Here is a 16,020-nt window from a genome sequence, read left to right as displayed (position 1 = left end):
TTCACATGATCCAAGGCAAAGAACAGTGGTGTGAGTTCCTCCAAGACTTCAACATGCAAAGGGAAATTCTTTTCTCTGTGCGCCCTGATGAAGATGAGAATGAGGGTTTCATATCTCATGATTAGGTCCCAGTACATGAAAGTAGGACTTCTCATCTCCATGTTGTTTCTCTAAGCCGTGAAATACTCTTCTGAGGATGCTCAGCAATGAGGATTAATTCCCCACAAAAGGGCGTTAATATAGCACATCGACACGGTTTTGATCCTGGGGCCTCACAGTTACGAGGCCATTGCTTTGCCACCGAACCATGACTGTACGCAGCGGGGCTAGGGCTAGGGCTAGGGCTAGGGGGCGGTTTCCACAAATAAAAATAAAACAAAGAAAATGCAATAAATGTTCAATAATTCATTGAATTTCCCCCGGTCCCCGACAGAAAAAATCCTCTTTACGGCCATGCATTATGGCTCAAGGCCATACGTCACTTGCTTTTTTTCATCTCTGGTGAGTGCCTCTTTTTGTAGGTGTCTCTTTTTGTAGGTATAAGAAGTGCCCCATTTTCACCTCTGATATTCACCTTTTTTATAACTTTGATGCGTGCTCCTTTTCTTTTCTAATAGGTTTCTTATTCCTTTCGATAAGTGTCCCCTTTTCCTCTCATCATTAAACAAATTCGAATGAACTTTCAGACCATCACACCCAACTGCAAAGTATGATGCTTAATCAATATCTTGTGTTGTGTATAAAGAGAAACCATATAGAAATCATCCCTCATAAGGTAATCACAATGAAGGGCACAGTAGGGGAATAAACTAATGTCTAGAAAAATGGATTATGTTTTTCTTTGAGATTTCCCGTTGTTGGTGCCCTATTTTGTTTGGTGCCCAACTTTGAAAATCGCTCCGCTGCCGCTGCGTACACGAGTGCTTTTGTAGTGGTACGCTGATTTGGGCAACTCATTTGATCTAAAGGGGGCGCTAGTGCCCTAGAAGAGCCGGGCTGGGTTGATTAATTGTACGATTTTTTAGTTTGACTTGGCATTAATTATGTTTCCAATAGTATGCCGGGAAAGGGTAAACAACCCGAGTGCTTTTGAATTCTTGCATTAGATAAAATTGTTCATTTTGATAAACACGTTGTCCTGCATCAAGATGTACAGGTGTTTATTTCCAATAACACGTTAGACAATAGACTGTTTTTCCTGGGACGCGACATTCTAGCGAAGAGATAGACTCCTCCCATTTTTGTCGGTGACTAGTTCAAATCACTCTTATCTATTATGCGTTGTCATTGGTTATAATTAATTAAAGGTATAACTCCTCTCTTAATTGGTCGGATGTCCTAAGGGTAATTATATATATCCGGTCTTGTAATTGGTTGTCTTCGTAAGGGTCCTCCTTGTTGGCTGGTGATATCTAAGCATCGTCGGGTGCCGCAGTATTTAAATGCCATGTGCGGGGTTTTATAGTCATATTATTTGAGAGTTTATTTGATTATTTTAACATGTTTAGGATGTGCTGCTAGTTTACTGTCGATATGTCCGCCCAGCCTACGAGAAAAGTAGCTTGTATTTAAAATGTTTATAAAATAATTACTCCTCGTTTGTAACGATTGGAGCTTCGGCTGACTTACATAATTAATCAAGTGGACTTCAACTGTAATTCCGAGCTTCTTTGTTTTCATTTATATTTGAACTTGTCGTCTCCAACTCATTAACTGGCCCACCACACTTTCATTATTTATTTTTTTGCTGATACAAAAGCCACGTAGTTTGTACTTGAAAAAGAGGAGTATAATTCTGAAAGACAGTACCAGGCCAATGAAATTATACTTATATTCTCTAAGGCTAATTATGGACAGGGCATAAACTCATTGTAAAGGTGCGGAAAGGATTTTGCCGAAATTTGCAATCCAGTACTCTTTAAGTATTGAAGACGGTTTTAGGATGCATGTTTTGAAGCACGCTCACCGTTTTTTTAAAAATATTTAAACAATGTTTTGTTGAATACTTCTTAATCAAATGACAGTAATTATCCCCTTGCTCGTTTCTTTCATATCAATACTGCTCATACTTTTGTGTGGTGTCAGAAATCTAAGACGGTTGCTAAAAATATACTTTTTTGTGAACGCCATGGGACAGTGTTTTGCAATGGGACGATAATATTCATTGGAAATATTCATTAATCATGCAGTACAAGAGTAAACAAAATTTGAAGATGAACATCCCTCTCTCTCTCTCTCTACTTGACTTAGTAATAACATGATAGAGATACATTTGAAGATATAATGATGTCAATAACCTATTTGTGTACATGCTGTGTGATGTTGGACCGGGGAGAAATTGTCGCTCATCGTCGAGGCTCGGGCGCATGTAGCCAAAGTCTGCTACGAGTACGAAAACGTTGTCATCCCATTTTACATCCAAAAAAAAAATCTATCGAGCAGATCAAGAATTTCAAAATCCGATCGGACTGTTCGTCGGTTTCGTGGGATGTCGGTTTAGTAGGCTATCGGTCTCGGGGACCTTTTTGAAATGTCGGTCCCATTGATCGTCTGTTTCATGAGCTTTCTGTATAGTGGGATTACCCGTTCAGAGTCGATTACAAAAAATAAAAAGTAAAGTGAAACATAATTAAACGCAAACACTTCACGAGGTTTAATTAACTATATATATATATATATAGTTTATTGCAAAAAGAAAAACACAATAATTATATATATATGATCGTATGGGCCTATGCGCCATACTTTTGTTCCTTTAAAATGTATGAATAGATACATATGAGTGTTGGCATGTAGGGAAGAGTGGGCATAGTTGAACCATGTGTTGGTTTTTGACCAAAGGGAAGATGCTGATCTTCGTTTCTTGCTCAATTAATCATCAACATTTCTTTCCTTTATATATCTGATTTCTGCGTCCACGTAATAACTTAATTCTTAAAGGTACATGTATAGACCAGTTTTGGAAACGCCCCCCCCTCTCAAAAAATGAAATGAACGCTCTTATAACCAATCATGTGAAAGAATATGTTTTGACTAATACGTGATGATACACATTTTGCCGGGAAACCGCCTACTAATTGATATATTTGGTAAATTGTTATATCTATCCGGACCGGATAGATATCGCGCACGTGTCGCGTAGTCCAATATACATCTTTCTGTGTACAGTACTTGTAACTTTACCAAGTCTGGGCCAAATTTCTTATCATTTTGATGATCCAGAACCTTGCAGTACACACCAATAATTATATGCTAGATGATAAACCTTTTCTGATCGATTCCACAACGCTTCTTTCACAATACAATTGCATGACCAGAACTGGTCTTTACCATTAAGTGTGTTATTACCGTTTACAAAAATCAAGTCTTAAATCAACAGCGGGAAGGATGCTCATCTTACTCCCCCTCTCATACCCTATAATAAAATATAACAACATAGCATCTACGTGACAACATATATAGCATAAATATTGTTTGTAATACTGAGGCAAAGTGAAGAAACATGATAACCATCACCAACAAAATCTCGACCATATCTAATTTAAAGTTACTTTTCCAAGGATGAATTTTGGCTTTCCAGTTCTTAATGAGGTTCCCCAGTAAGCGTCTATAGGCGGAAGTTTGGGCAGATTCCTTTGATCGCAATTACAAATCGTTTTCACATCATTTGATTTCCACGTCCAACACACATTTGAAGACATTGTCCTTATTGGAAAGTGATCATTACCATGTAGACCAGTCGGCTGTCTTGCTTGCGTAAAATTTAATGTAGCGACAGTAGTTGCGACTACCTGCGATGTCGATGGCGATGAAGAAGTCGACGTCGTAGAATTTGTAGCTGTTAACGTTCCGTTCGATATCGTCACCACAGTTTGTAACGACGCCCTCTCAGGGCTGGTTTGTGAAATTGAATCTGTGAAAAACATTCCATCAGTTGATGTATCATGATGAGGGAACGTAGAACCTACCGTTTTCGAATCTGTGGAATCGGGTGTCATGGTTTGCGTTGCTATGTCACTGTAATTAGTATAGATATCTGTTTGATTCGACACTGATGTTGACAATGCAGGTGCGTGTTCGGTCACCATGGAAACTGATGCAGGCAAGGTCAAGTTAGTGACATTCACGGTTGACATTGGATTGCCTGTGCTAGTTGGATTGGCAGTCGTGGTTTCATTTTTTAGTCGACGGCGATCTGTTGGTTTCTTTGATACCTTTGGCGTTGGTCGACGCGTTACTTGACCTGATGAAACGGATATAATGTTGGTATTCAACGTGGAAGCTGTGATCGTCGTAGATTCTCCAACGGTCGATACCTCTGTATAAGTTTCCTCTGAGGTGTGCGCCAAGAAATCAGTCTTGTATCCTCCATCGGTGGCAACACTCGAAGGGTCTGTAGTCTCATCTGGTACAGTGGATACATCTTCTCCAGGCAAAGTAGGTTGTGTAGGAGAAGGTGACGATTTGTTTTTCATCTCTGAATATTCTGTAGATGAGGAGACTGCACGCGTTTCAGAGGAGACGGTATCCGTCGTGACATATTGGTCAAAAACTGTTGTCAAGGATTTCAAATACGCTGCCGATGAAGATTGCGTGTTTGGAGGAGCGGAATCGTTTGCGCGATATGTTATATGTTCGGCTGTTACATTTGCATCAGTTCTAGCATTGGTAGAATAAATTTCCGTAGTAACATACTCTCCAATCAAAGTACTTGGCCCAAGTGTTGAGGATGCAGGTGTAGTTGGAGTGGCTTTCGGAGATTGTGGTGTAGATGGAGTTGTATTGGATATACTTATCGCGGTTGTTGCTTGTTTTTTCCCAATCGTAGTTATTTTTTGCGGTGGCGTTGTTTGAGCTGTTGAAGCTACTATTTTTGTCGTTTTAGCATCTTGTGTTGTCCCCTTTGGTGATAAGGTGGGCGTGTACGTTGTTGAGGTGGGTGTGGATGTTATGGAGGTGTGCGTGACGGTGGCGGAGGTAGAGTTATGCGATGTTGAGGAAGGCGTGTCCACAGTCGAAGTGATTGTATCTGTTGTCGAGGTAGGCGTGTCCGCTGCGGAGGTGAGAATGTGTTTTGAAGGAGTAGGCATGTGCGTTGCTGTTATGGAGGGAGTGTGTGTTGTAGAGGCGCGTGTGTCTGTTGTGGAGGTGGGCGTGTCGGTGGTGGAGGTGGGCGTTTGTGGTGTAGAGGTGGGCGTTTCTGTCGTGGAGAAAGGCGGGCGCGTTGTGGAGATGAACGTGTGTGTTGTAGAGGTGAGTGACTTCGTTGTAGAGGCGGGTGTGTTTGTTGTGACGTAAGGCGTGGTTATTGTGGTAGAAGATGAGGATGTAGATTCTGTTGATGTAATTATAGGTGCCACCGTCGTGATCAACCTTCTTGGGGGCAATGGCCTTCTTGTGGTAGTCCTCCACCATGGGTACGAAGTTGTCGGTAAAATCTGAAAAAAGAAAAAGAAAACAATTGTATTACTCATCACCTGCAATGACTGCGAATAGGTTAGTTAATGTGGGAGGGAATTCCAAAGGAAAATATTAAAATCTATGATTAATGGTAGCAGTATTATTCCTTTTTTGTTGTTGCTCCAATTCCTTCCTGACTCAAAAAAAGATTACAAATCGGCATTTTAAAGTGATCGGTCATTTTCATTTATAAAACGGTTCATGCCATATGTATCTCGCCATATGACGGTCATGAGTCTCAACGGCAGTCCAGCTAGCATCCTTTAAACATCTGAGTTTAGCTTATAGTTATTCCATCTACACTAGCCATTATGGTAGCTGGCAAGGGGGCAAGGGTAGTCTTTGTTACATTTCAAAATTTGTGGACTCAAATTACGCATGGACAGTCCCTTTTCGTTATTTAAGAAATCCTTGTAACATTCTTATGAACTTATACTGAAAAAGTTTGTTCATAATAAATGAAAAGGAAAAAGTATATCAAATTAAAAGTTTCTGAAGATTAATGAATAAAGTTAACAAACCTTCTGCTTGCAGTTATATCCTGTGTACCCTCTGTGACATATCTTTCGACCTGTATTGGTATCGCACGTATATTGGTCATAGTAAGTAGGAGGCTGGCAGTGGCCCCTGCAGAAATGGCCGTAAAAGTTCGGTTGACAATATACAGCGTACTGCACATCCAATCTGGAGGCAAAGTGAACATGATGACAGTGCAGTGAAAATCAAATTATATAGGTGAGTGACATGAGAAGGGGCGTGCCGCTAACTGCATCACCTTTCCTACCCTCCCAGGGCCTGGGAAAGGTGACAACCCAAACGTGCTGACAATCGCTCACATATTTTTTTAAAGAGGTGTGACGACTTAAATTGTGTTGGTGTACACAATCGAAAAGTACTTTGGAAATTGGCTAGATTATGTTTTTAACTATTAAAATCCATGATTGTATTAAATCAAAAACAGATTGATAATTGAAATGTGATTGGATCCGCACATAATTTATGGCAACCATAGCTTTCTATTTAAGGAGTGAAAAGTAGCCTAGGATTCCTGGGTGTGACCATACTCCATCATTGGGATACACCAAAGAACATGCATATAATACATAACATTTATTAGGCGCTTAATACAGGTGTTTCTAAGCGCACCATTGTCCGACTTAAAATTTCCAACTTAATCTTGTAATAAACACAAAAAATATAAATATGTTCTTTATTCAATAAATCATGCATATATAATAACAAAAATAAAAATGAGATCAAACATAAGGTCAAACATAAGTTCAAACAAAAACATATCATGCCATAGTGGAGGGGATCGTTGAGTAGAGGTTCATTTATTTGACTTTCAATCCAATGTTTGAGGCTTCGAATGCTAGCACGGTACTAAAAATAATTTGACAAGTTATTAATAATAATAAAAAATAATATCGAATATTTAGGAGCGCTAAAAACAATAAGTACCATAGCGCTTACAAATTCAAATATACATTTGCCACTCGATTCCATCCAGGTGTAAATGGGTACTCGAGCGCTATCATTCAGCCGCTAGCTATGACTGTGGTAATAATATTGGGGCTCCAGGAGCGTCACAATGTGATGGACACGTCCGCTATTAAAGAAGCCCCCATTATTATTATTTGTATTATTCTTATTTTTAGTATTATTATTATCATTATGATCATTATTCTTATTATTATTTTCTCATGACTAATATTATCATTATATATTCTAATCATTAGTATTATTGTTATTATTACCATTATTACGATGCTTCATTGTGTAAGTTCTCAAAAGTACATCAAAAACAATCATAAATTTACCTCGTGAGTAGCACACGTACGTTATCCCCCTCTCAGCGACCTAATACCATCGGTGAATTGCCATTTGGTATACAACCAGTTCGTCTACTATCCAATAAGTCTATTTTGTTAATATGGTTTACACCGACCCCGTCTACTATCCACATGGTCTAATAATCATTTGGTCTACTTATCATTTGGTCTAATTTCCATTTTGTCTAATCTCCAATAAGTCTACTACCCGGCCAGCTGCTCCCATGGACGCTATGCCATTAGTAAAAATTCGTCTTCTTGTCTCAACTATCTAGTCATCTCGTAAAGACCAGTTATGATCATGCGATTGCATTGTGAAAGAAACGTTGTGAAATCGATCAGAAAAGGTTTATCATCTAGCATAGATGTACTGCAAGGTTCTGGAATCATCAAAATGATAAGAAATTTGGCCAAGTCTTCATAAAGTTAGAAGCACTGTGCACAGAAATATGTATATGGGACTACACACACGTGCGCGACACGTGCATTTCATATCTCTCAACAGGCGAGAGATACACTAATTTACCAAATATATCAATTAGTAGGCGGTTTCCCGTCAATTTTTTTGTATCATCATGTAATATTCAAAACATATTCTTTCACATGATTGGTAATAAGAGCTTCCATTTCATTTTTTGAAATTGGGGCGTTTCCAATACTGGTCTTTACCTTTAAGCTTTCGTAAGTGAGCCTTACCTCAAACCATATCTGACAAACAGCCAGTTGCGAGTAAGACTTTCTAGTTCCGTTCTCCCAGGCGTCCACTCGGACAGGGAAAAGATGTACTCGCTCACCGGATCATTGCGGTAGCCCCACATACCGACGTCCCTCACGTTTATCGTCACTCGAATTCGACCCTGAATTTGAAACAAACATTAAGGTAGGTATAAATTTCAAAAGAGATTAGGAAATATCATCGGTAATATAAACTAATGAATTTAAGCAGGCAGTAATATTCAATTTTCAGTAAAGATGCATTTCTCGAAATGAACAGAAATTGTTATGTTCCACCAATAAAAAAGTAAGCTCAGTATTTAATTCAATCTGGCCTGGAAAGGAGGCTGCTGATGAAGATCAGGGATGGCCCCCCTTTTAGCTCTACGTTAATGCTTAAGCCGCAGAGCAAAACTCTACATACGATGACGTCATCAAGTAATCTTCTTTTTTTTCGTGAGATTATTCCGGGTTTTGAATTCAAGCTTCCAAACAATGATTTCTCCTCTGCATGACACTTTGTGAGCAAATAATAGCAATTACTGTATTCTATGGCTCATAAGCTTCCGTTTGATATATGATTTATCCATTTCATTTTTCAGTTCGGATATTATGGTCTCTAACGAACCTAAACCCCGATTGCAATTATTTTGAAGAAGGCGAAATGAAGCCCGGAGCACAATTGTTGTGAAATATCGGATCACCGAGCATAACTAGAACTACTAATATAATAATTTTAAACTGAATTGTCAAATCTGTTTGTGAATACTTTGCGTTTTGGTGCGAATTAAGTTTAATAAACAAGGTTATAGTATTTTATCCTTATCATTACTATTACTCTTATTTCTGGGCAATGACATGGGCTTAAGGCAGGCAGGTGAGTCTCACCTCCCTACTAAAAGGCAAACAAACGACGAAAACAAAAAAAAACTTATCCATGTCAATAGTGCACACGTCTAGTCCTTTAAGACTGAGGAATTAACGCCTGCTATACCAATCAAAGACTAGTCAGGTGGCCCGGAAGCTATCACGTACATAATGACACCTGTCGCGTTTCATTTCCGTCGAACTCGTTGGCTTGGCAACGGATGCACCTGACATGAAGCGTGACGTACAGTGAGTAAAGCTGACCTATCTAACTTGCATCAAAAATCATGTGAAGCTAAAATGCAGGTTGAATCAAAACGTATGTGACATTTAGAGGTAAAAGTAATTCAAAACAAACTGGAAACCGATTTAGGCGTAGATAAAGTGTAGCCAAGTTCTAGATAGAACCGTAAAACTAGAAGACCGTCAATATTTGCAGTTACAAAGCGCTTCGAAATTTGCTATAAAAACATATTTAATATAATATAAGACTAGTTGATTCGATAAAACTAATACCGACAAAAATGCTCTAAAACAATTACAGTTTCTATATTTTCTAGTACTACTACCTCTTCGCCTACGAGCCATATCCTGGACAATAGTACCCCTCCTACCCCCCCCCCCCTAATATCAACCCCTAAGGAAACGACCCTCAGGACTATCAAACTACCAGACAACTGTCTAATTATACACTTAAAATGTAGTATTGATAATGGGGTGATCGCTCTGGAGGTAGTTGCCAGAAGGCAGGGTCCGAGTGAGCTAGGGTAGTTGTCCGGGTTGGGGTAGTCCTATGGCTTGTTGTCGGGAGAGAAATAGTACAACTGCCTTCGGGTTGGTTGTCCAGATGTATTTATACGGGGATTTGTTTGTCCAGGTTGTCATCTGTTCACATGTGTTTACATTCCTCGGATAGCTAGGTCTACACTGTAACCAGTATCATAGCGTGGGTCTATAAACATCGAGAGGCTACCGGCATCATGAGTGGGCGCACCTTTGATCTTGAATATCGTATTGCAAAAAAAGAAAAACAAACTGCCCTTGCACTTTAAAAAATGGAAGTTTGTTTTATAATGATGTATCGGTATATGTGCATGTAATTGCCTGCATATTAGTATAAATTTACTTTTCGTGAGGTTTTGATCTACGTTTTACTGCTTTTTTGTAATCTTTTTATAACAAGTAAATATTGTGATTTTTTTAAAAATTGTTTAATAAAACACATAAAGAAAACAAGGAAAAAAATTGGGGGCACCTTTCTCACCTGTTGAATGAAACACAAATGACAAGGATTAATAGGGTTGTATAATCATTTGTTTTCACTTTCCTCTTCTTTCCCTCTCTTTTCTCCACCATAAAAGTGTTGATCAAGGGGCACGTAAATCCATGCCACCCCCCCTCTCCTCTAAGCTACGCAACTGACTTCAAACCTGCAAAAATTGCCACATTACCTCCCAGTATGGTACTTGGATTTTCAGCGGATTCGGATGGCCGCTTGGAAATCTTGACGGCAGAAAGAAGGAATCTTCGCTTGAATCTTCGCTGGAATCTTCGCGTGATCGTATCACACCGGTGTTCCATCGTCCGTAATCACAGAAGAGATCGCCCGTTGATGTGTAGGCGTAACTAAGGATGAAATTAAAAGCAGAGGAAAATGTTTTTTTAAATAAAGGTAGAATAAATGTGGGTGTAATTATGCTTGACATCTAGTTAGAAGCTCAAAGGAAACTCTATTGGTTGAAACATAATTCATGAGACTGACACTAGCTGTAGCATCTATACAGAGATGAACCTGTGTTTTTGTACATGCCTGACATATCACCACAAGGTGGACCTATTAACTTTTAGACTTATTAGATATATGTATCATTACAGTGGGGAAAATGCAATTTCGAAGAAGACAGAAACTCTCAAATGTACATAAATTCAGCAAAATATCCCTTTTTACCCACCCCCCCCTTAATAATTGGATGTCGACTATTTGTATTTCATCAATTTGGTGCAACTGTGCAACAACCAGATGACCGGAAACTTGTCAATGTACTCTTGCTGTTGTTGCCAGCATGTAGTCTTCCAACATGCAACATTTCACCACCCTAATGAAATGTTACAGATTGTCAAATTGCCAAGAGTTCAAGATGTTACTTATTTCCTCCATTCTCGTGAACCATAACATGCAGCAGAACATAAGCGTACACAACGATTAAATCAGTACAACTTTTTATGTAGGATATTGCCGTTATTCAAAACAGGATCAGAATCACAAAGATAGTAGACTGTAGTATCACCCTATCAGTGAGAATCTTGTACGATCACGGTACATTACTGCATCAATTTCAGCTTCCTGGGGATGGTATATGCTTTTATTTTCATACATGGTGCCCCACCCCCTTCCATCTCCTTTCTGACTATTCTTGATTCACCTCTTAGGATGCCATGCAAAATATTAAGTTTCCCAATAGTGGATTGTCAGTAAACTAGGGGAAAGGGAATTTCAAATAACTTTCCCGACACAATAATTGAGGGCGTTGCATCAATAATAAAATGTCGACCCTATTCGTGCATGTTATATAATTCTAAACATTGAACATTTGTTCAGCTCGGGCCACCTCTAAAGTTCCAACACTTTTTTTTAAGTCCTTTTTTTTTTCTTTTTTTTTCTTTTTTTTGTAAAATGAATTTATTGATAAATATATGCTTTTGAACAAATCAAACAATCATACACAATCAATTGAAATAACATCGTAGCATATTAACATAGTTCAAATAAAACATGTTTCGTTTTCTTGAATAACAGTGTTTTCAAAAATGCATAGATTGTTTGTTTTACAGTTCCTTTCGATCTTTAGTCGGTTGTGGATTAATGTTTTGAAAATACAAAGAATAGAGACTTCATGAAACATGAGTTGCGATTTTCTGCTTGCATAAATGTTAAATAAATTGCGTATTTTGCATATATGATAAGATTTTTTTTTTTTTTTTTAAAGTTCTTGCATCTTACCCTGATAGTCTTGTGGCGCAGACCTGGAACTCATAGTAACATGGTTCGCACTGCCCATGCCTGACGTTGCAGCAGCTACCACCCGGATTGATAAACCTACCCAGTCGTAGAGACACCACAACACCACTGTCACATCTCTGCACAATCTAATGAACGAATACAAATCAAACGGGCTAGTGGTATATAGTATAACAGTTATAAATCTGCTCCCATTATGATCTTATTTACCCAGGGGGGTATTTCACAAAGATAATGGCCCGAATTCACAAAGGAGGTTCGTCGACAAACCTAGGTTTATGTGAGTCATATGACGAGCCTTTTGAACGTTTCAGACCAAGGTTTGTCTGAACCTTGGTCGAAACGCGTTATATGACGCACACCTCGAATTAAAAATCTAAGTTTTCGGTTTTCCATAATTATTAAGTCCAACTTAGGATCTGTGTGAAACACCCCCTGGGTATAAAGCCTCATCAGATACTGTTTTCCTTGAGGACACTGCAATCATAATTGCTACTATAAAGTAATAGCGCCTCTAGGAGCTAAAGCCAAAGTAATAATTTCTAAAGGCTCTTTGGAAGCACATCGGGACATGCTATATACAAGAACAGAATATTATTATGATGATTGTTGATTACTATCCGATCATTCAAGGAGTTTTATTATACAAGTTACCCATTGACTTCACCTGAATGGGGAGTGACAAGTGTAGAAAAATGAACTGCCGAAAAAAAAAAATCAGGAATGTGGCAGAAATTTGAACCCCTTTATGTATTTCACATTTCGTTGAATTATCCATTAGATCACAGCACTTCTACCAGCTCTTAAAGGTTTTTAAAAAAACACTAAACTCTGGGCAATCATGCTTGTTTTCCTTTTTTTTTCTTCTATAGTGCTCCCCTGCTCTGAAAACGCTTGTATTTTTTTCATTGAGAAACTGGCCACCAAGACCAACGCAAAACATTCCCCTGAACTAACCTACTTCAACAATGTGTAAATGATGAACTGCCGAAAAACAATAAATCAGGAATGTGGCAGGAATTTGAACCCCTTTATGTATTTCACATTTCGTTGAATTATCCATTAGATCACAGCACTTCTACCAGCTCTTAAAGGTTTTTAAAAAAAACACTTAACTCTGGGCAATCATGCTTGTTTTCCTTTTTTTTCTTTCTATAGTGCTCCCCTGCTCTGCAAACGCTTGTATTTTTTCATTGAGAAACTGGCCACCGAGACCAGCTCAAAACATTCCCCTGAACTAACCTACTTCAACAATGTGTAAATGATGACTAAATTTGAGGAGCTGGCGCAGTCTTGGGAGATTATAATGGTTTCATATCAAATCATAAAAATGCCGTGATTCATCACTTTATGCCCAGCTCGGGTGCTCTGACGAAAACCAGTCATAGCATTAAAGTCCAATTAAAAGACATCATATGAGTTAATTGTGAATACTTGGTAAAAAATGACCCCCTTGTTCAGCGGTGTATCACGTCATGTGCGAAGCCCCCAACCCCTTCCCGTTTGGAGACCTAAGGTAAATCACTCTGCGTACTCGCTCACTGTTGGTCAGTGGCGTAATTGGCACAACAATTTTGGGGCAGAAAAAAGAAACAAATAGTATAATTTATTTAAAAAGGAGGAAAAACCCCGACATTTATAAATCTCTGGTATCGAATTAGAAATTAACTACTTTGAATTTTATTTTCAATAATTATTATTTCCGATCAGTACGCTTGTGATATTTAATCTACACGCGAAGCTGCCACGATTCATTCGTTACCCCCCCCCCCCCCTGCTTGTCGATTCCTGGATACGCCATAAATGCCGGGGGGGGGGGTTAAGAGTTTAAAAGTAGGTCAGTAGTCGGTATAAAGACAGACAGGACAGGAACACGACGCTCATTTAAGAAAATACATTAAGCCGCTTTAAATCGTTTCCTTTTTCCTTCCATGAATTCTTCTATTAACCATTATGTGATAGACAAGAGACACAATAGAGAGCTCAAGGTGATAGCTGAGAACTCTTCGCTTGACCGAAGGCTCTCACAAAAACAAAGGGGTACGTCATTTAATAGTTATTACTTATAATTCTTTGAACCATGTAAATGGGTAATGGGTAGGTAGATGTTCCTTGTCTTTCGCAAATGTGTGGGTTAAAAAAAAAGTCGCCTGCTTCAGCATATATTAAGCGGATATAAACGCCATAATGGGGCAATGTTAATATGAGGTCTTGTATTTGATATTTACCTTACAAATTGAGGTAGGTTTTTTTTCTTCAAAATTAATTTTCAATAGGACCTACTCACGATGTCTTTAAACTTCGAAATTGTACTTACCTTCTCTCTGACAACCGAAACAGAATTAGATTGAATCTAAAATGGTAGAAGGAGAGCAGGTGAAGTCGGGGAGAGGGGAGGGGAGCGAGGGGTCGCTTGGGTCATGAATTAATGATGCTCTCGAACTGACTCATACAAGTAGATGAAGGTCTACTGGCTTACAGTATACCTTCCGATTACAAACTAACTTCCGATGCCTGTGAGTTCGAGGAATAGAACAAGAACTTTGTAATAGATGTCGCTATATTTTTAACCATAGAGCCACCTTTGCTGTTTCCAGTGCGGTGATGATGGGATCACCATGAAATAGTTGTTGATTTGTTCGACTCAATCGAGAGATAGGTAGAATACCTGCCCATGCCGCGCGTTACACTGTCTCATGTAGTTACCTTGTACATAATTCTGTGAACTTACTTGATTCATATATTGTTTACCTTCCTATATGCCTTTTTATTCGTCTATCATTATGTTTTGTCGTTATACGGTAGTTTTAAGAATATATGTCTCTATATACATGTAGTATTTTGTCAACATTTTGGTATATTGTTCATTTATGTCAATTCCCTATGGTTTTTTTATACTACGTTCTTTGTAAATTTAGTTTATATTGTTATATTGTTAATTTCTTGAATTATGTAAGATATTTTTGATTGTTTTGACCAGTTGATGTACAACGCTTAGAAACAATAACTATAGAAATCATAATTTATATTTATTAATATTGTTATTATTATCATTATGGTTATTAGTGTTATTATCATTAACAGCAGCCTGAGCTAAAGTAAGAGTATAATGAAATTGTTAGAAGCACTTATCTAAACGTTACATCATTATCATTGTCATACAGGCCTATACACCTCGAAAAACGGAACATAAAACTGGGTACAATTCATGATCATGGGAAAAGATATCTCTTGGCGAAAAAATAGGATTAGCTACCTTCAAAAGTATATATTAAAGATGTACTTACCTCTAAAAGCACAGTGAGAAAGAGAAGACTGCAAATTTTAGTCCGTGTGTATAAAGTTCCAGTCATGTCGATTGAAGACAAAGCTAGTTAGTATAATGTTGACGACATGCACATCTAGCACAAGTCCTTGTAGATGGGTTTCTAGGAAATGTGAAGGTGATGGAATTCGTGGCCTGGTAGCTTCGGGTTCTCAACTCGATCCTACAGGCAAGTTAATGTGGGCCAAGAAAAATGATCTGGCTTTAGGCATGCCGTACGTGTTTACGTAGTTGTGATAAGTGACAAACATGGATGGATTGCGGCTGTACCCATCTAGAAAAGTCGTGACTGGCTTCCGCTAACAAAATAGTACAAGTCATTAAGTCAGTGATGACTGATTAGATATAGGCGGTCTTATCTTTTGCAGTAATGGTGGCTTTTGAGATATATCCTGGAGCTCTTTCTACACCACCTATCGTCGACAGTTCTTCTACATCCTTCTCTTTGTTTTCCTCTTGTTGTTTTGCCCATATCCGGAAAGCCAAATGTTATGCAATTAATTGAAACACTACAGCTCACCAGCGCGACGAGCTACTTTTGATGAAGACATGATCAAAAGTTGTACCCACATATCTACAGATCCTGATTATATTGTACGAACTTGTGAGAATTTTGTTTCCACTTTTTGTTTAAACGACGATGGCTTTTAAAAAAATCGTGAGGCAGGTCGGGATACATCTACCGCTACTATAAACTTTACCCACAATTTGTACACCTTTAAACTTTGTCACCAAATCTTTGGATCGAATCAAGCACAAATATATACCGGAGCAATCATGCCTTGACTGAACTAGTCTGACGA

General features: G+C 38.5%; 1 protein-coding gene across 1 annotated transcript; it reads right to left on the bottom strand.

Annotated features, from left to right (window-relative positions):
• Positions 1-3,230: 3,230 nt before the first annotated feature.
• On the bottom strand, positions 3,231-15,755 carry LOC765153 (mucin-2). The gene is made up of 6 exons (XM_001202551.4): positions 15,180-15,755; positions 11,875-12,020; positions 10,325-10,499; positions 7,989-8,149; positions 5,982-6,144; positions 3,231-5,438 (listed from the first exon to the last, which is right to left on the bottom strand). Exons 1-6 carry the CDS (start codon positions 15,243-15,245, stop codon positions 3,537-3,539), a joined length of 2,613 nt encoding a protein of 870 aa, XP_001202551.3. The 5' UTR covers positions 15,246-15,755; the 3' UTR covers positions 3,231-3,536.
• Between the last annotated feature and the right edge of the window lie 265 nt (positions 15,756-16,020).

This window comes from Strongylocentrotus purpuratus, unplaced genomic scaffold, assembly GCF_000002235.5.
Source record: "Strongylocentrotus purpuratus isolate Spur 01 unplaced genomic scaffold, Spur_5.0 spur5_scaffold_11, whole genome shotgun sequence".
Classification (NCBI taxonomy): Eukaryota; Metazoa; Echinodermata; class Echinoidea; order Camarodonta; family Strongylocentrotidae; genus Strongylocentrotus; species Strongylocentrotus purpuratus.
Note: the sequence above shows the minus strand (reverse complement) of the source record. Positions and strands in the feature narration are given on the sequence as shown.

What these genes read in the sequence shown, in the direction of transcription:
- LOC765153 (XM_001202551.4), bottom strand. Translation starts at nt 15,245, where the DNA reads ATGACTGGAACTTTATACACACGGACTAAAATTTGCAGTCTTCTCTTT. An exon ending in TCCAAGTACCATACTGGGAG is followed by an intron (nt 8,150 to 10,324) that starts GTAATGTGGCAA and finishes TTTCAAATTCAG; the next exon opens with GGTCGAATTCGAGTGACGAT. An exon ending in GATATAACTGCAAGCAGAAG is followed by an intron (nt 5,439 to 5,981) that starts GTTTGTTAACTT and finishes TTCTTTTTTCAG; the next exon opens with ATTTTACCGACAACTTCGTA.